The sequence below is a fragment of the Spermophilus citellus genome (assembly GCF_964194105.1).
Source record: "Spermophilus citellus genome assembly, chromosome: 3".
Taxonomy (NCBI): domain Eukaryota; kingdom Metazoa; phylum Chordata; class Mammalia; order Rodentia; family Sciuridae; genus Spermophilus; species Spermophilus citellus.
The window spans coordinates 104,614,908-104,634,256 of record NC_138184.1 but is presented as its reverse complement, the minus strand read 5'-3'; the positions used below and the strand labels follow the sequence as shown (position 1 = coordinate 104,634,256).

General features: G+C 44.5%; 2 protein-coding genes across 2 annotated transcripts in view; both read right to left on the bottom strand.

Moving 5' to 3' along the window:
* The window catches only part of ZNF84 (zinc finger protein 84), a 90,307-nt gene extending 72,314 nt beyond the window's left edge, over positions 1-17,993 (bottom strand). Inside the window, exon 1 of the transcript XR_014021109.1 lies at positions 17,767-17,993. The gene's annotated coding sequence lies outside the window, so the exon portion shown is untranslated. The remainder of the gene's footprint in view (positions 1-17,766) is intronic.
* On the bottom strand, positions 530-8,607 carry ZNF26 (zinc finger protein 26). Its single transcript, XM_081286779.1, has 4 exons — positions 8,568-8,607; positions 6,751-6,877; positions 6,408-6,503; positions 530-2,629 (listed from the first exon to the last, which is right to left on the bottom strand). The coding sequence occupies exons 3-4, from the start codon at positions 6,427-6,429 to the stop codon at positions 1,257-1,259; spliced, it is 1,395 nt and encodes a 464-aa protein (XP_081142905.1). The 5' UTR covers positions 6,430-6,503; positions 6,751-6,877; positions 8,568-8,607; the 3' UTR covers positions 530-1,256.
* Positions 17,994-19,349: the final 1,356 nt, after the last annotated feature.

The window sequence follows — 19,349 nt, the reverse complement described above, 5'->3', positions numbered from 1 at the left end:
AAATATATATATATATATATATATATATAAAATTTGGTTGTAGTTGGACACAATACATTTCACATATTTATTTTTATGTGGTACGGAGGATAGAAACCATGGTCTCGCACATGTGAAGCTAGTGCTCTACCGCTGAGCCATAACCCCAGCCCCCCCCCCACCAATGCTTTAAATTTTTTTTTCTTTTAAATTGTAGATGGACACCTTTATTTCTATATGGTGCTGAGGATCAACCTCAGTGCTGCACATGTGCCAGGTAAGCACTTACCACTGAGCCACAATCCTGGCTCCCCAGCCCTTTTTATTCTTTGTGATAGGGTCTTGCTAAGTTGCTGAGGTTGGCCTTGAACTTGCCATGTTCCTGCCTCAGCTCCTTAGTCACTGGAATCACAGGCATGGCCACCAGGCCTGAGAAGCAGCCCTACAGCCCCATCCTGACCTGCTCCTGGATGTGACTTCTGAGAGCAAATACACTTGCAGGGGGGGACCTACCCTTCCAATTATAAGCCCAACATGCTTTTAGTTACATTGCTAATAAAGAGACGCTGGGGCTGGGACTGGGGCTCAGTGGTAGAGCACTTGCCTCACACATGTGAGGCCCTAGGTTGGATCCTCAGCATCAAGTAGGGATAAATAAATAAAATAAGATAGTGTGTCCATCTACAACTAAAAAGAAAGGAGACAATGCTGATACTTAGCATTTAATACAGAGAATACTGGGGGATGTTGTGTCACAAACTATCAAATATATATGACAAGTTACATTAAAAAATAAAATGCCAAATTCTTGAAAAATGCTATTCAGTGTTAATTAAGGAAAGTCACACAAAATATTCCTTAGCTTTCAGAATAAGTGCCTTGTGATTTTACTTTATCTACATATTAAAAAGAAATAAAAAACTTTTACACTCCCCCATGAAAAAGTCTATTGTTTATAATGAATTTTTTTTTATTTTATAAAAACATAGCTTTCAATTTGGAATGTGGCTTTCCATGCAACACAGTTCCTATGGAAAATGCTTCCCTGACAGAGTAAACTGCAAGGTGTTCTCAGTTATGACCATCCCACGTCTTCTCACAATATCACACCTGGTAGGCTCACTGCTCCTGTCCCATCAGTCCCCTGTGACTGCCTCCTGGGGGCTTCTCAGGCTCTTCCCAGCTGTGCTGGTCTCTCCCACATGACTCGTCATGTGAGTGCATTTTCAGGACCTCTGGTCATCACTCTGTTGCCCTTTGAGGACAATTTCTCATGCTCACTTCATCACTCGGGTGTCCCCTCTGTGCGTCTTCCTGTGTATACGGAGCCCTGAATTCCAGCAGAAGGATTTTCCACACTCAGAGCACTTCCAGGGCTTCTCTCCCGTGTGAACTCTCTGGTGTTCACTGAGGGAGGACTTCTGAGTGAAGGCTTTCCCACACTCGCTGCACTTGAACGGCCTCTCTCCTGAGTGGGTTTTCTGGTGGATCTGGAGGGACGCCTTCCTGGGATAGGCCTTCTCGCACTCGCTGCACTCATAGGGCTTCTCTGTAGAGTGAGTCCTCTGGTGTATGATAAGCTGCGACTTCCCACAAAAGGCCCTCTCGCACAAGCTGCACTCGTAGGGCCTCTCTCCTGTGTGTGTCCTCCTGTGGATGACAAGGTACGACTTGCTGCTGAAAGCCTTTCCGCACTCACTGCACCCGTAGGGCTTCTCCCCGGCATGGGCACGCAGGTGAGCAGTGAGCTGCTCCTTCCTGCCGAAGGCCTTCCCGCACTGGCTGCACTGGTGAGGGTTGTTGCCTGTGTGAGTGCCCTGGTGCACCACCAGCTGTGTCTTCATGTTGAAGGCCTTCCCACAGTCGCTGCACCGATAGGGCTTCTCTCCCGTGTGCATTCTGGTGTGAACCAGGAGGTAGGACTTACTCCTAAAGGCCTTCCCACACTCAGCGCACTTGTGAGGTTTCACTCCTGTGTGAGTTCTCTGGTGTACAACGAATGGGGACTTCAAACTGAAGGCCTTCCCACACTCGCTGCATTCATAGGGTTTCACTCCCGTGTGGCTTCTCTGGTGCAAAATGAGCTGAGACTTCCAACTGTAGGCCTTCCCGCATTCGCCACAACCATAAGGCTTCCCTCCTGTGTGAACCTCCTGGTGGACGATGAGCTGCGACCTGAACGAGAAGACTTTTCCACACTCAGCACACGAGTAGGGCTTCTCCCCAGTGTGGACTCTTTGGTGGGCATTCAGGTTGGACTTGGCACTGAAGGCCCTTTCACATTTGGTGCACTCGTAAGGCCGCTCACCTGTGTGGATCCTGAGGTGCACGATGAGCTGTGACCTACAACGGAAGGCCTTTCCACATTCGTTACATACACAGGATTTTTCTATGCTATGAGCTCTTTGATGCTTAAGAAAACTTGATTCCTCACACCCATGAAAACCATCAGGCGTCTTTCTTACATAACCTCTGCTTGACCCCGAGTTTTGTGTCCAGCGTTTCCCAAGTGTATTACACTTATGGAGTCTTTGTCCTGAAGAAACGTGGGTTTTGCTTATGTGAAGTTTTCTGAACATATTACAAGCATGACTTCTCTCAATACTTTCAAACTCATCTTGATTTTTCTGGTACCAATCTTCCCAGACTTCTAAGGAAAAACAAAACACCATGCAGTTCTTAAATTCTAATATGGAATTAATTAAAAAGCTTTAAAAATGCATGTAGTAGCTGGGGAGTGTATCCCAGTAGTGGAATATTTGCTTCACATGCATGAAGCCCTGGGCTCAGTCCCAGCACAACCAAAAAAAAAAAAAAGAGTCTGTTTTTTAATTGTGTTACTAGGCCTATGCCACTGTTCAAAAGAAATACTGGCCAAGCATAGGGGGCAAGGGGTGACGGGGAGACTGGAATCAATCTCCTCATGAAATTGGCAGTGAATTTGCAGTGATTAAAAAAAAAGGGGGGTTTCTAAAGGGGCTTAAAAAACTTACCCTGTACTTAGGGGCCAATTCCCAATTATTTTATATATGAATTTTATTACTGTTAGATTTTACCTAATTAAAAAGTAAATTCAGGGGCTGAGGCTATGGCTCAGTGGCAGAGCGCTCACCTAGCATGTGTGAAGCCCTGGGTTCAATCCTCAGCACCACATAAAAATGGATGAATAAAGTAAAGGTATTATGTCCGACTACAGGTTAAAAAACTACAAGTAAAAAAAAAAAAAAAAAAAAAGTCAATTCAGAGGACACAAGGTTCCTGGGGCCAGATGTTCAGGTCTGATGGCAACGAGACTTTAGAAAGGAGAACAAAGCTAGAAGCAGCGGCACGCCTGCACTCTCAGGACTCGGGAGGCTGAGGCAGGAGGGAGCAAGCTCCGGGCCAGCGCCAGCCACTCAGCAAGGCCCTGTCTCAGAATAAAATAAAAGAGTCGGGCTGTGACTTAGTGGTAGAGCTTGCCCAACACACATGAAGCCATGGGTTCCATCCCCAGTACTGCAAAAAAGGACGATGAAGGGCTGGAGCTGTGGCTCAGTGTTGAAGCACTTGCCTAGCATGTGGGAGGCACTGGGTTTGATCCCCAGCACCACTTAAAAAGAAATAAAATAAAGGTATAAAAAATACAATTAATTTTTAAAAAGGAGGATGAATAAATCCCAAAGCCTAACACTTCAAACTGAGAAAAAATGCCAAGTACAAACTTCCTGAGGAGAACTCCCTTGGCAGGGTTTAAGAAACAGGAAACAGGAAAGGATGAGCACACCCAGGACCCACTGGGAAACAGAGCAGAGAGCAAGAAGCAAAGTCTGCTGTCACCCAGAGGTGCTCAGTGGAGACCCTCATTAATAATATTCTTCCTTAGAAAGGTGTGTCTGGTTATGACATAAACAATGAGAAAGAAAAGGGCAGAGAAGCACCGAGGGGCTGCCATGGGACTGAGGAAAGGGGAGGATCGCCAGCTCCCACACAAAGTGCAGGGCTCCTCAGAAACGCAGAGCATGGTGCAGGCAGAGGGCAGCTCTGGGTGCTGCTGCATCTGAGGTTAGTGCCCATGCACCCACATGTGAGTCAACAGCCGGGCCTGAGTGCTGCATGCAGGAAAAGTGCACAGCATGTCAAAGTGACACAAGGCAGGGACCACCAGGGGACCAGGGCTGCAGGTGACAGCCCAGATCCAAGCCCAAACCTTGTCTGGTACTGATAGTAATGACCAGACCAGGGGCCAAGAGAGATGGCAGCAAGCGAAGGCCTGGGCACTGCTCAGGTCCAGGGCTGACCAGAATAGGCAAGGCCCTGTGTGGACCTCGGCACACCCGCTTCTCCAGAGTTCTTCCTACACAGCCCCACTCCAAGGGTAGTGGAAGGCCCAAGTTAGGGTTTGTACTGGGAAGTGAGGCAGTGGACAGATTACAAGGGGAAACCATTAAGTGGCTGGAAGGAAGGCCTGGCCTTGCAGACCACCGCTGCATAGTACTCCTCCATTGCTGGATTACTGCTTAACAGAATTAGTCAGAAAACAACAGAACCCCCCAGAATCACAGACTGGAAGCCTGCAAGGTCTGGAAAGGAGCCCCAAGGTTGGTCTGATAACAGTCTGACTCTTCAAGCCTTTTTACTCCAAGACTTACTACAACAGAAGTGGGCACTGGTCAGACTACTCAAAGGGCCCATAGAATGGGCATTCTCTCAAAAGCCTGGGCTGGGCCAGGCTCAGTGGTGGAGCACTTGCCTAGCATGTGTGAGGGACTGGGTTTGAGCTTCAGTACCACATATAAATAAAATAAAGGTATTGTGTCCATCCACAACTTAAAAAAAAAAAAAAAAAAAAAAAAAAAGGTCTGACCATAGAGGACAACAAAAGATGCTTCATGGGAAGTGCAGGGCACAGGCCTCTCTGACCTTTCTCTACAGGGAAAGGTGAGCCAACAATGACTGCCATCTGCCCTTCTAGAAGAGGAGTGTCTGGAGCTGCTCTATAGAAGACAACTTGCCAGTAGAGGCTACTGACTCCCTACTGTTTTATTCTGGTTAAATCCGGGATTGAAGACATACATTTATTTTCACAGACTAATGACAGGATGCTTATGAAAACAAACCCAGCAATACCAGCTAAGACGATGAAAGCTCCTAGATATGACTGTGAATCTGAGCTTCCTAGTTACAACAATAATGATCTAGTCTGAGTGACAACGGAGGAGACGAGTGTCAACAAGGTAGTTTTCAAAGGACAAAACAGTAATGGAGGCAGAAGCAGTTGAAAGATCAGCAAAGCAGAAAGGAAGCAGACAGAATTCCCAGTGAGCCCCAGTCCAGGGTGCACAGCAGCCACAGCACTGGGACGGGCAGGGCGGGGCCCAGGGTGTCCCCAAGGCAGCAGGGTTCAGAGCCGGGCTTTAGGGAGTGCCTGGACCCTCAGGGCTCCGAGCTCATTGGTGGCTTAGTCCACTGAGGGATTCCCAAGGTGATGGCATTCCTGGGAGGTGGTGGGCACTGGTAGAGGTGGCCCCAGTGGGCCCTGAGAGCACACTATGAAGGGCTTACATTCTCTCAAGACCTCCCTCCTGCCCTCCCTCTCTCTCCCTGCTTCAAGGCTGCCATGAAGGGAGAGCTCTGCTCTCCTCCGTCCTCTCTGCCATGATGCTCTGCCTCAGCATAGGACTGTTGCTGGGGGGCCAAGCAGCCACAGACCGAAACCTCTGCAACCATGAACCAAAATAACTCTTGCCTCCTTTCAGTGGTTTCTATTAGGCATTTTGTCACAACAACAGAAAGCCCCAAAAAGGGGAAACTGGGAGGAATGGCAATGTTGGAAGGAAGTTTCTTCCCATTTCTGCACCAGAATGAAGCCTGGGAAAGCACAGGGGGAACTCTCCTGCAGGCATATAAGCCCTAGTACCAAGTGCAGAAGGAGAACAGGAGGAAGGTGGCACTGCCGGTGATACCACAGTGGAGAGAAAAACCTAAACGTTCAGAATGGAAGGAGGCTGAACTGGGGAGCAAGCCCAGTGTGTGAAGGTGTGTGAAATCACACAGTGATACAGTGAGACCAGATGTGGGGCTGTGGGTGGAGTCTAAGCAATGCACCCACCAGAAAGGAGAAAGGAATGTGAGGGAAGAGGATGGATCACACAGAGCCAGGAGAAGAAGTTCTCTGAAGGTCTCCTCTACTGTGGGAAGGAAGAAAACTGACCCAGGAGGCAAACCGTAGGGCAGAGCTCAGAAGAAGGGCACACCTACCTCTCAAAGCCAGGGAGGAAGGAGGCCCAGTGTGTCCTTGACTGCTGACCCGAGGCGCTCATGTCTCATCGTAAGTCAGCTGAAAGGGTTCGAGGACTCCCAAGATTTCTATGCACAACACCCAGCAGTGCCAAGCTCTCAAGAACAGCCAGTTTACCTCTACACCTCCCATCTTCCTAGCTCTCACCCACCTGGACAGTTCTGAGTGGACATTTTGGCATTTAGTATCCACGGCTCTTCTCCTTGCTCCAATCTGAAGATTAAATCAGGTTTGGTACCATGATATCCTGTTAATGGAAAAATCACAAACGATGAGGGCCAAACTGCTGGAGATGAAATTAAGGGCTCAGAAACTACAAAACACAACCGCTCATTTGTACCTTGGGAAACAGCACAACCAGGAGGTGAGGGCCCAAAAGGAAAACTTCACCTCTAAAGTTCAAGTTCATAGTCATTAAGTACATCAGAGTCTCCAGGGGGAAGATCATAAAAGAAAAGGGATGGTGATGTGTGACTTGGGGTTTGAGTACTCACCCACTGACAGCAGGTTGCTATAGTTTTCCAGGATCACTTCCCTGTACAGGTACCTCTGTGCAGAATCCAGTAGCTGCCATTCTTCCCAAGAAAATTCCAGGGACACATCGTTGAATGACAATAAGCCCTATAATAATATATACCCCATTCAATCAGATGTCATTACAGTAAGTGACACAGGAAAGAAACAGAGCAACTGGAAAAGTAGAATTAAAACTCAATCATCAGCTTGGTGCGAAGGAGCACACTTGTATTCCCAGCAGCTCAAGAGCCTGAGGTAGGAGTATTGTGCAAAGTAAGTTCAAAGCCAACCTCAGCAACTTAGTGAGATCCTGTCTCAAAAATTAAAAATGGCTGGGGATGTGGCTCAGTGGTTAAGTGTCCCTGGGCTCAATCCTAGGTGAAGAAGAAAGAAGAAAGAAGAAAGAAGAAAGAAGAAGGAGGAAGAAGAAGAAGAAGAAGGAAGAAGGAAGAAGGAAGAAGGAAGAAGGAAGAAGGAAGAAGGAAGAAGGAAGAAGAAGAAGAAGAAGAAGAAGAAGAAGAAGAAGAAGAAGAAGAAGAGGGGCTGGGGATGTGGCTCAAGCGGTAGCGCGCTCGCCTGACATGCGTGCGGCCCGGGTTCGACCCTCAGCACCACATACCAACAAAGATGTTGTGTCCACCAATAACTAAAAAATATAAAAAAAAAAAAAGAAGAAGAAAGGAAGGAAGGAAAACATGAAAATAAGTTTTAAAAAGATATGGAAATAAAAATGATTTGAAAGTTGCAGTAGGCAGAAGAGGGAGGGAAATTTCAGCATGATAGACTACTAATAACTTCTCTTATTGAGAATCATTTAAATCACCTTAATCACGTACAGATACACATTCACAAGAAAGGGAAAATAAAAATAAAGAGAAGGTATTAAGATATTTTAGCAGATTTTTAGAAAACAGAAAGCCAAAAAAAAAAAAAAAAAAGTGGGTATCTAACTCCAGGAGAGAAGCTAGTCCAAAGACAAGCAGAGGGGCTGTTAGTGAAGAATAAACCATAAGCCCACAGAAACTCCAAAACCTCTGGGACGGAAAGTCAGAATGCCAGAAAGAAGTGTGAGCTAGAATAGGGAAAGGCTGGGAGCCGTGTACAGACCAGGCTCCCACGTCCCACCCACCCAGGATCTGGCAGCGCTGTCACTCAGTCAGTGTACAGCTACACAATGTGCTAGCGGGGACAGGAGCTGTCACCAACCATGCAGGCAGGGAGCAGAGCCAGGTGGCCGGGCAGAGGCACTGCAATGGAGACAGGGTATGGGCAGCTCTCTGCTGAGAATGTGAAAGCACAGTTGGCCTACAGGACCGGAGGGCATGGTAAGGGCATCCCAAGTCAATGCGAAGCCACCAGAGGCTTTGAAGAGGATGGACTCTGCCCTATGTTCTGAAGGATGTTCTACCTGCTGTGGAGAAGTCAGAGGGTCGTACAGGAGCAGCACCAGGGAGGCCAGGGGAAGCAACTGCTTCAGCCCTAGCTGGATCCCTTTTTCTCTCCACACTGCTTAAGGCCACAGACAGGTGCAGACTCTAGGAGGCGGTTTCCCTGACTCTATGGAATGCCCACAGGATCCCTGAAGAACACACTTGGAGGGAGGGACACCCCAGAGGGAGAGACAGTGAGGGAACTCCAGGAAAACTTATAAGGGTTGAGGGAAAAGAACAGATCACAGCACGGCACATGGGAAAAACCTGTCACAGGCTGCAATCCCAATAATGCTGGAATTATCAGGGAGTTTAAAATAGCCAGGTTAGGGCTGGTGATGTGGCTCAAGCGGTAGCGTCCTTGCCTGGCATGTGTGCGGCCCGGGTTCGATCCTCAGCACCACATACAAACAAAGATGTTGTGTCCGCCGAAAGCTGGAAAATAAATATTAAAATTCTCATTCTCTCATATTCTCTCTCTCTCTCTCTCTCTCTCTCTCTCAAAAAAAAAAAAAAAAATAGCCAGGATTAATATGCTAAGGGCTCTAAAGAGTAGAGTGCACAACATGCTAGGACACATGGGTACTATAGGCAAACAGATGAAAATCTCAAGGAAAAAAAAAAAAGAAAGGCTACAGATCAAAAACACTGAAAAAGAAATGAAGAATGCCTTTGATGGACTTATCAGTAAACTGAAAAAGGCAAAGGGAAAAAATCTCTAAGCCTGAGGACATATCAATAGAAACCTCAAAAACTGAAGAAAAAACCCGTAACATAAATTAAAAGTAAATGAATGAGAAAACATAAACTTGTGCTAGCTCAAAAGAAAGTAGGAGGCCTGGGGTTGTAGCTCAGTGATGGAGCACTTGCCTTGCACGTGTGAAACACTGGATTTGATCCCCAGCACCATTTCATAAAAATAAATAAATAAAATAAAGGTATTGTGTCCATCTACAACTAAAAAAAATATATATGTAATAAAAAAAAAAGCAGGAGTAGATAGTACAGGTATTTCTTTCCTTTTTGCTTTTCCTGTGGAACTGGGGATGGACCCAGGAGCACCGTACCAACCCTTTCTGTTAATTAAACAATTTTTTTTTTTGAGACAGGGTCTTGCTAAGTTGTTCAGGCTGGCCTCAAGACTTGCGATCCTTCTGCTTCTGCCTCCTGAGTCACTAGGATTATAGGTGTGTGCCTCCATGTCAAGCTAGATACAGTAATCTCAAACAGAGCTCACTTCAGAGCAAGGAAGGTTATTAGGAACAAAGAATTGCATTGCATAAGGATAAAAAGAAACAACAGGGCAGTTGTGGCTCAGTGGCAGAATATACCACATAAGAAGATAAAAGGTTAAAAAAAGAAAAGAAATAAGAATTCCTAATTTATATGTGTGCAATGACAGAGTGTCAATATAGGTGAAGTGAAACTGATGGACCCCAGGGGGAAACAGATGATTCCCCTATCACAGCCACATACCTTAATACCTCACTATCAGAAACACAGATCCAACAGGCTGAAAATCAGTATGGACACAGCTGACCTCAAAGACACCTTCAGCCACTAAATGTAACTGCTCTCTATGACCTTCACACAAGAACAGAGTACACTGTCTTCTCAAGCTCACATGGACTATTCACCAAGAAGGCCACATTCTAGGCCTTAAAACACATCTAACACGTTTGATAGGATTGAACCCATACACTGTATCCTCTCAGAACACAGCAGAATTAAACACAACAAGAAATCAATGGAACTAGAAATCAATAACTAGAGTTAATTGAAAAATCTTCCAAACACATAAAGATTCAACAACACATTTATACATAACAAATAGGGCAAAGGAAAAGTCTCGAGAGAAACTTTAAAATATTTCACACTAAACAAAAATGAAAGTACAACTTATTGAAATATATGTAATGCCATGAAAGAAGTGTTTAGGGAGGAATTTGTCACTGAATCATCCCTACTACCACCTTAAGAAATTAAGAGAATAAGAAAAAAAAAAAAAGGAAAGGAAAGCCAAAATAACTCCAAAGTAAGCAAAAAAAAAGGAATAATAAACCAGAAAATAATCATTACCCATAGGCTGGTTTTACGAAAAGATGGATGAAATGAAAGCTTCTACCCAGGCTAAGAGAACAAGAGAAGCCACAAATCACTGTCTTATGAATATAAAAATACACTGGAGAAAAGAGTCTGTGTTACAGTTTGGAGGTGAGGTGTCCCCCAAAAGCTCATTTGTGAGACAATGCAAGAAAGCTTAGAGGTGAAATGATTATTAACCTAATCAGTGCCGGGTGTAGCTAGAGAAAGTGGGCCATGGGGGAGTGCCTTTGGGGTATATATTTTGTACCTGGACAGTGGAGTCTCTCTCTGCTTTCTGATCATTATGTGAGCTGCTTTCTTCCACCACATACTTCTGCCATGAAGTCCTGCCTCATCTGGTGCCCCAAGGAATGGAGCTGGCTATCTACAGAGCCCTCAAATACACCTTTTCTCCTCTAAAATAGTTCTGTTCAGGTTTTTTAGTCAGAACAGCAAAGAGATTGACTAAAACAGTCTGCCACAAAAGGTGCTGGAACAAGACTTGCAAAACAAAACAAAAGACCTAGACACAGACATCAATAAAATTAACTCAAGGGGATGTGGTTGTGGCTCAGTGGTAGAGCACTTGCCTAGCACATGGGAGGCACTGGGTTCGATCCTCAGCACCACATAAAAATAAACAAAATAAAGGTACTGTGTCCATCTACAACTAAATTGTGGTGTGTGTGTGTGTGTGTGTGTGTGTGTGTGTGTGTGTAAGTTAACTCAAAATCAATCACAGACATAAATGTGAGATGCAAACCCATAAACTTCTTAAAGATAACAGGAGAAAATCTGGATAACATTGGGTTTAGCATGACTTTTTAGACAAGACACTCTAAGTATGATCCATGAAAGATGAATAAGCTGGGGCTAGTGATGTGGCTCAGTGGCACTAGGCTTGCCTAATATGCATAAAAGCCCTGGGTCCAACCCCCAGAACCACAAAGAGGAAAGAAAAGAATTAATAAGCTGGACTTCATTAAAATGAAAAATAGCCACAATGTGGACAGTGACACTACCAAAAGCTGACAAGTACACAGCACAACAGAAATTTCACTCACTGCTGAGGGGAATACAAAATGGTAAAGCCACATTGGAACGCCTTTTTTATAAAAACTAAATGTACTCTTACCATAGATCTGGCAAATGCCAGGCAGTGTCCATCTACAACTAAATTGTGTGTACAATTATAACACACAATTTATAAACCACGCCTATAAACCCAGTAACTCAGAAGGCTGAGGCAGGAGGATTGAAAGTTCAAGGCCAGTCTGGGTAACTGAGCAAGACCCTGTCTCAAAATAAAAAGTAAAAAAACAGGATGGGGGTCTAGCTCAAAGGTAGAGCAACCCCAAATTCAATCCCAAGTACTACAAAGGCAAAAAAAAAAAAAAAAATCCTTGGAATTTACCCAAAAGAGAAGAAAACTTAAGTACATACAAAAACCTACACATGAATGTTTGTAGTAACTTTATTTCTAATTGCCCAGACTCGGAAGCAACCAAGATGTCCTTAAATAGGTGAATAAACTATGGTACTTCTAGACAAAGGCATATTATTCAACACTAAAAGAAATGAGTGATCAAGCCACAAAATTCTATGGAGAAAATTTAAATGCATGCATCTAAGTAAAAAAAGCAATTCTAAAAGGAATACACACAAACATGACTCCGATGTGACATTCTGGAAAGGGCAAAACTGTGAAGATAGTAAAAGGATCTGTAGTGACCAGGGGATGGAAAAGCATAAGCAGGAGGGAACAGAGGATTTCCAGGGCAGTGAAACCATTCTGTGTGAGACTCACAGGGCACAGAGCACTTCACCTGTGAGTGAAGCCCAGCATCAACGTAGGTCCATCCATGCAGGAAGTGTACTCCTTGGTGGGAGACATGGACCACTGGGAAGGCTATGCATGTGTGGGGCAGTATATGGGCTATCTCTGTACCATTCTCTCAGCTTTCCTGTGAACCTGAAAAATCTCTGAATTCTTTCAAAAATTACTGAAATGGGAAATATTCATACATGTGTATGGTTGTTCAATATTTCAAAGTTTGGATAAACTGAACAGTATAAATTTCTGATAGGGGACCAGGAAATCCAAATAAAACACATTCATTCTGTGAAGATATTATTGCAAACTGCAGAACTACCATATACAGCATGATGGCACTTGTATAAAAAACAACAACCTCTGTGTGTGTGTGTGTGTGTGTGTGTGTGTGTGTGTGTGTGGTTCTGGGGATTGGACCCATCAGCGTTCCACCACTGAGCTACATCCCAGCCCTTTATTTTTTATGTTGAGACAGGTTCTTATTACGTTGCTGAGGCTGGCCTTGAACTTGTGATCCTCCTACCTAAAAGCAAAACTTTTAAATTTGTTTTATTTATTGTTTTTATTGCTGCAGTTGTTATTTTGAGGTAAGATCTTGCTGTGTTGACCAGACTGTCCAAGAACTGCAGAGTTCACAAAATCCTCCTGCCTCAGTCTCCAAGTAGTTGGGACCACAGGCAATGAGCCACTACCTGGCCCAAAATAATTTATTACTGTGGTGCCAGGATCAAATCCAGAGCCTCATGCATGCTAGGCAAGCACTCTACCATTGAGCCACAATCTAGCACCCCAAATCTTTTTTCAATGTTGAATTAAGCAAAGCTGAAAGTCCACCCCATCACCTATTAAATTCACAATTGTAATCAATTATTTTTAAAATTTAAACATTTATATATGAAAAAAATTGAAAAGTTTCAGAATATCAAAAGCTAAGAGTTGAATAAGAGCAGAAAGGTAAAGCTCCCTAGTGGTTACAAGCTGGGATTTCTCACAGCCAGAACACAGAGAAGTGAGTTTGTAACAGTGACTTGGACACTATTTTTATTAAAAACAAAGACTCTCCAAATGGGCCTGTACATATAACAGGCATCTCTGCCTTCATTTTGCATCTATATCCTTTATTCTTAGCCAGTTAATGCCTTAGCTTTTTTGCTGTTGTTGTGACAAAATACCTAAGGAAAAAAAAAAGGGACAAAATACAGTCCCTGAAAATGTGCCCCCAAGGACCCACTCCCTCCAACTAGGTCCCACCTCTGACAATTGTGATCATCTCCCAATAGCCCCTTCAGCTATGAGTGCACTGATGGATTGGTGCACTGATGAGGTCAGAGCCCTCAGAATGTGCCTGAGCTCTTCTTATCACCAAATAAATTTACAGGGAAATAGCAACATTAATAACTCATGTATCTTGAGGAAAAGATCTGGACAAAAACCCTCAAAGCTGCTGAATACCTGAGAGAAGCAATGGCCAACAGAGCTCGGGGTGCTATTTAAAATAACACTTCTTAAAGAGAGAATGTAATTGAAATCACACTAAACAGGAAAATCTATAAAGCTATTTTCACAGTAAAACACAAAACAGATATCTGTGTACATAATCCTACAGGTAAAACAGACATAAAAAGTACAAAGAAGGATGCACAACAAAAAGTATATTGCAGCCATGCACGCCTGTAATCCCTATAGCTCAGGAGGCTGAGGCAGGATGATCACAAATTCAAAGCCAGCCTCAGCAACAGCAAGGCACTAAGCAACTCAATGAGACCCCCATCTCTAAATAAAATACAAAATAGAGCAGGGGATTTGGCTCAGTGGTCGAGTGCCCCTGAGTTCAATAACCCTGGTAACAAAAACAAAACAAAAACGTATATGGCAAATTTTTCTGTGAAGTAGAATAGAAGGAATTGATGAACCCAACCTAATTCCATTTTAAGATTGGGAGCCATCTCATCACAAAGTCATGAAAAGTTCATTTCTGTTTTACTGTAAAATACTAATATTTCTATTTGGCCTTACCATAATTTGATGTTTTAAAAACTTGCTTGAGATTCCTGCCCATGCTTTGAACTTACAGGTGCCCGGCTCTCCTTGACCAGTTAACCACCCTCCCTGAAATCCCAGCTGCTCCTCATCAACTCTGATGAGTCTGCTCCCTACCTTGAGATGTTAAGCTATGCAGATCATAAACCTGCTAGATAGGTTACTGTATTATGCTTGCCTGAACCCTGTCAGCTGTAAATTCCCAAGACATCACCTTTGTAACTTTTGTTATAAACCCCCCTCCCTTGCCCTTAGATCAGACACTGTCCTCTGGCCTATTTTTTCAGGTGAGGCAGTCGCTGATCAGCTCTCTTGTGTACACAATATAAACTTGCTTTAATTTGGTTTAAAACTGGAGTCCGGGGTCTTTTCTTTGCATCGTGGTTCAACAGGAATGAAGCAATCTTTTATACTGTGAATACCTACAGCATTTGTGTCCATAAAAATGACAGAGAAAGGGTGGGGGAGGGGAGAAGAGGAGGAGACGGGGGAGAGAGAAGTCTGTAGGGAGGGCTGAGGTTGTAGCTCAGTGGTAGAGCACTTGCCTAGCATGTGGGGGGCACTGGGTTCGATCCTCAGCATCCCGTAAAGATAAATAAATAAAATAAAGGTATTGTGTCCATGTACATATAACAAGAAAAAAAGTCTGTAGGGTAAAAAGATGAGGTGGGAAGGCAAGAGGGTTTTTAAAGGCAGAGAGAAGAAAATGTGTGTGCATATGTACACACACACACACACACACACACACACATACATGGATACATAGAGAATGATAAAGCGAATGATTACAAAATGTAACAACTGAGGAATCTAGATGAAGGTGCACAGAAAGTTTTTTTGTGTATGTATGCGGTACCACAGATGGAAACCAATAATTCACCACTGAGTTAACACCCCTAGCCCTTTTTATTTCTTAATTTGAGACAAGGTCTCACTAAGTTGCTGAGACTGGCCTTGAACATGTTATACTCCTGCCTTAGCCTCCCAAGTCACTGGGACAACAGGTGTGCACAACCATTCCCATCTCGGAAAGTTGTTTTTATTTTACAACACAGGAAATTTAAAAATACTATTCTAGCAATTTCTCTTAGTTTGTAAATTACTTCAAAACAAAATAACTCCAAGGTTTTTCATCATGATTCTTCACTTTAAAGGTCTAATAATATGGTCTTCATTTTCTATACTTCACATGCACACATCTCACTCACTCAGGCCACAGGCTTGCTTTCCACCTGAGAAAGGAACCATGCGGGTTTTCTTGACCTTGGCTTCTTCTCCAAGGCCTGAAATGCTTCTTCCTTCTAACCCCATCTTTTCACGATCACCATACTGTTTTTCAGACTGTTTAAATGTTGCCTCAAGAGACAGCTTCCTGACTCTGCTACCTGAAGAAGCCACCCAGCCTCTCTCATTTGTACATATAACATTCACAACTTTTTTTTTAATATTTATTTTTTAGTTTTCGGCGGACACAACATCTTTGTTTGTATGTGGTGTTGAGGATTGAACCCGGGCCGCACGCATGCCAGGCAAGCGCACTACTGCTTGAGCCACATCCCCAGCCCTATTCACAACTTTTTAAAGTGATGTTCCTCTAAGCGTTCATGATTTTTCCCCTAGGGGTAATGGACTCGGTCTTTGTCCATTAGAAAATATACCTGCATGCTCTTGAAAAGTGTCTGGCAAATAGTTGCATTAGTAAACTTTCCATTAATGTGACAAATAACTAAGGTAATCAACTGTTTTAGGAGAAAAGGGTATTTGAGCTCATAGTTACAGAGTTTTAGGCTACATTTGGGTAGCCCCACTGCAGTGGGCCGTAGCAGCACATGTGGGCAAGAGCTCAGGGGGGACAAAACTGCTTAGCTCAGGGCTGGGAAGTAGAGATGATTACAAGAAGGGGGGAGTCCCGTTGTCCCCATTGTGGGCATGTCCCCAATTACCTAAAATCTCCTACTAGGCTTAAGTCTCCACCACCTCCCAAGAGCATAGCCCTGGGGATCAGCCCTTAATGCAAAGGCCTCTGGGAAACATTTAACAGTTGTCAATAAGTGATTGTTAAATCAATACATGCACTCAAAAACAAGAAAATTCTGTTTACATTTGTTAAAACGTTTTTTGGGGTGCTGAGAAGCAATGAGAGCACATACTAGAAAGGAACTGCCTGGGTATGAATCTTAGCTTTGTCATCCTACTTTCCTAGTATTCCTTAGTAGTTTGGGACCATGTCAGGTTCCCAGTTTCCTCACCTGTAAAATAGAGCCATGAGGCTTGAATGACTTCATACATAAAGAGCTTAAGAGAGCTAGTCAACAGTAATAGCTATTAACATTATTCAATGGTTTTAAAATGTTATTTTTACCAGATATTCTAAATTCACTTGTTTTTTAAATTGCTGTGGTAAACAGGGCTATTTTATCTCACTATATTTTCTATATAGTTGTTTAAAAACAAAAAGTTCACCGACTTTGAAGTGCTGGTGCTACCTCATTGAAAGCCCTTCTCCCTGGCACCCTAATTCCCCTTTCCACTTGACCCAACAGCCCCACTGCTCCTGATCAGTTCCTTCAGCCTGCTGCCCTTCACCTGAAGCCCTCCTTCACTCTCACCACCCCCAAAATGCTCTACTCTGGAAAATTTCCTGAGACTACACATTCCCAAATCAAACCTATAAAAACCTTTTTTCTCATGAATTATTAATTTTCTGTGGCACTTCATATGGTGGCTTTTATGAAGTTCTCTTTTCTCAAGCTTAGGGGAAAATCACTCTTCCTTTCTCTCACTTCTCTTGCACTCTGGTCCTTCATCTCACATCCTTTCCTCGTCATTATCCTGAATCCTCAACTTGGTGCTCTTCAGGGTTCTACTCGGTCACACTCTGAGCTTCTTGGAATAAATGTGTCCCCAGTCTGTGTGTTTCCAGTTTGGTCTGCCCACAGGAGCTATAGATTACGCACAGGCACTGCATACTCAACATCTGAGAGTCTTTCTGGGGTTATCTCTTCTAACAGTGATCTTTGTCTCAGGGAATGCTATAACCACCCGAGTAGTGCAACAGGTCCAGCAATCCAATCACTCATCTTTACTCCAACAATCACAAAGTCCAAAAGATCCACTATCCCCTTCCTCTGTAAAAAAAAAAAAACCCCTGCGTCTTTCTCTTCTGCACTTTCCAGCTGATCTCTTGTCCTCCTTCCTCACTGTTCACTTGATTTCCCTTCGCATCCGACCACAGATTCCCTGAAATAAGAAACGTAATTTACCTTCGCACTGGAAGCACCAACCTCAGGGAGTGAACACCAAGTCACTTAATAAATAAGCACTTGCACAAACGAAAGAAGAAAGTAATTTCCCCCCAAAGAACTCTTATGGATCTGCATAAAAAGACAAACGAAGATCTTTCCTTAAACAAGGAATCTCAGAAATCTGGGCCCACCGCTGGCAACGAAGGATGACTGCCAAAGACGACGCCAGACGCAAAATACCATAAGGAGCGCTTTTAGATCCCAGGGGCCGCCGGGCTCAGGTCCTGTCAGGTCCTGTATGCGACAGCAGGGATGAACGTGCCAGGTCGCTTTTCAAAGGCACGAGAAAGCCCTGCTTACCCAGTACGGCGCCTTCTGCACCCTGGCGGCCATCCCCACGGGCGCGGAGAGTCTGGCGCCCCTCGGAGTCTCCTCTCTGCTGCCCGCGTCCGCGCGGCGGCCTCGGCGGGTGATGGGGCTGGAGGCTTGCACGCTGCTAGCAGTGTCCCGGCACGCCCCGCAGGCCAGCACCCGGGCGCTGCCCCCGGCCTGAGCCCGGGACTGATGTGCCCCGCCCCTGTCCGCCGCCAGCCCCGCCCACCGCCTGAATTCCCTCTACACTAGGAGGAAGTGCGTCACAGCGCGACCTCCGAGGGCGGAGGAGCGGAAGGGAGGTCGGCGCCTGAAAAGAAAGCCCCTGCCCACCGCCAGGCCCGCCCACCGCCTGCCTTTCCTCTACACTAGGAGGAAGTGCATCACAGCGCGACCTGTAGGGGCGGGGAGCGGAAGGGAGTCCGCCCACGGTCCCAGGACCACCGCAAAGGGCAAGGGGACAGAAGGCTGTGCTCCGCTCCCCTCGGTTTTGAATCCAAGTGGGAGGCAGAGTGACTTTACACCTAGTTTGTGCAAGTCAGCAACTGCCACCTGCCCAGCACCACCATAATGTACAAGTTGATCAATAACTCATTGGTGCCCAGAAACATCTGTACAGGTGAACATCTGAAATCATATCAAAGACACCAGACAAAGGGGCTTATCAACCTCACCAGAAGTGACCCCCTTACCTAACCCTGTTATGGGGAGACGCCTCAGAAAGCACGTAAGTCTGAATTTCAAATCAAAAGAGAGCTTTATTTACCTGGGTAGGTACTGTCACCCACTGTAAAGACTCAAACAGCTTCCAGGTCCATCCAAAGAAAATATAATCACAAAGACCCCCAACTCAGTGACTTGTTTAGCATCATGTAAGCTAGCCAGTCATAGAAATTAAAACATTGATAAGTGGGACCTTGGGCTCTAGGCAGGACTGGAATTTTCCAATCAGCAAGCAAATGATAAACAGAAGCCAAAATAGCATTAGCTTTGCAGTTCAGTTGACCACCGTCCTGGGTTCAAGCAGATAGATGCTAGACAGTCGCATCCTGAACTTGGGTAGAGGTTGGCGGGGCGAGAATCTACTTCGAAGTTGTGTAGACCCACAAGGGCATTCAAACCCAGGATGTAGCTCACCAAGACCACCGCTGCATCCTGAGTAGGGTACAATTCGTGGAGTACAAATTACAGAAAGACAATTTTTTTAAGAAAACAGCTTTATTTCAGTTTCTCAGAAACAATTCTTGTAACCGTGTTTTAAAGAAGGCAGCAAAATGGAGTCTGAGGCCTGTCTATGGCAGTTCTTGCTTTATAATTGTCTTATCTCACTTATCAAAATATTATAATCTATATTTTACACTCTTATTGATTGTATTTATTAGTATACACTACAACAAGCTCCATAAAAGGAGGAGTTCTCTACCAATCGTGGACATGCGGGCACCCTGACCTCATCACCTGATCATTTGTTACAGCCTTGCCCAGGAAAATCACAGTGATGAATTTAAAAATTCCCTGTTCTCAATCTTAAGCCTAGTTCAGCTTCTCTTCCAGTGACAAAAACAGAACTC

Coding starts and splice junctions, on each gene's coding strand:
- ZNF26 (XM_081286779.1), bottom strand. CDS start 6,429: ATGTCCACTCAGAACTGTCCAG. Junction 2,630..6,407: donor GTCCACTCAGAACTGTCCAG/GTGGGTGAGAGC, acceptor GTTTTTCCTTAG/AAGTCTGGGAAGATTGGTAC.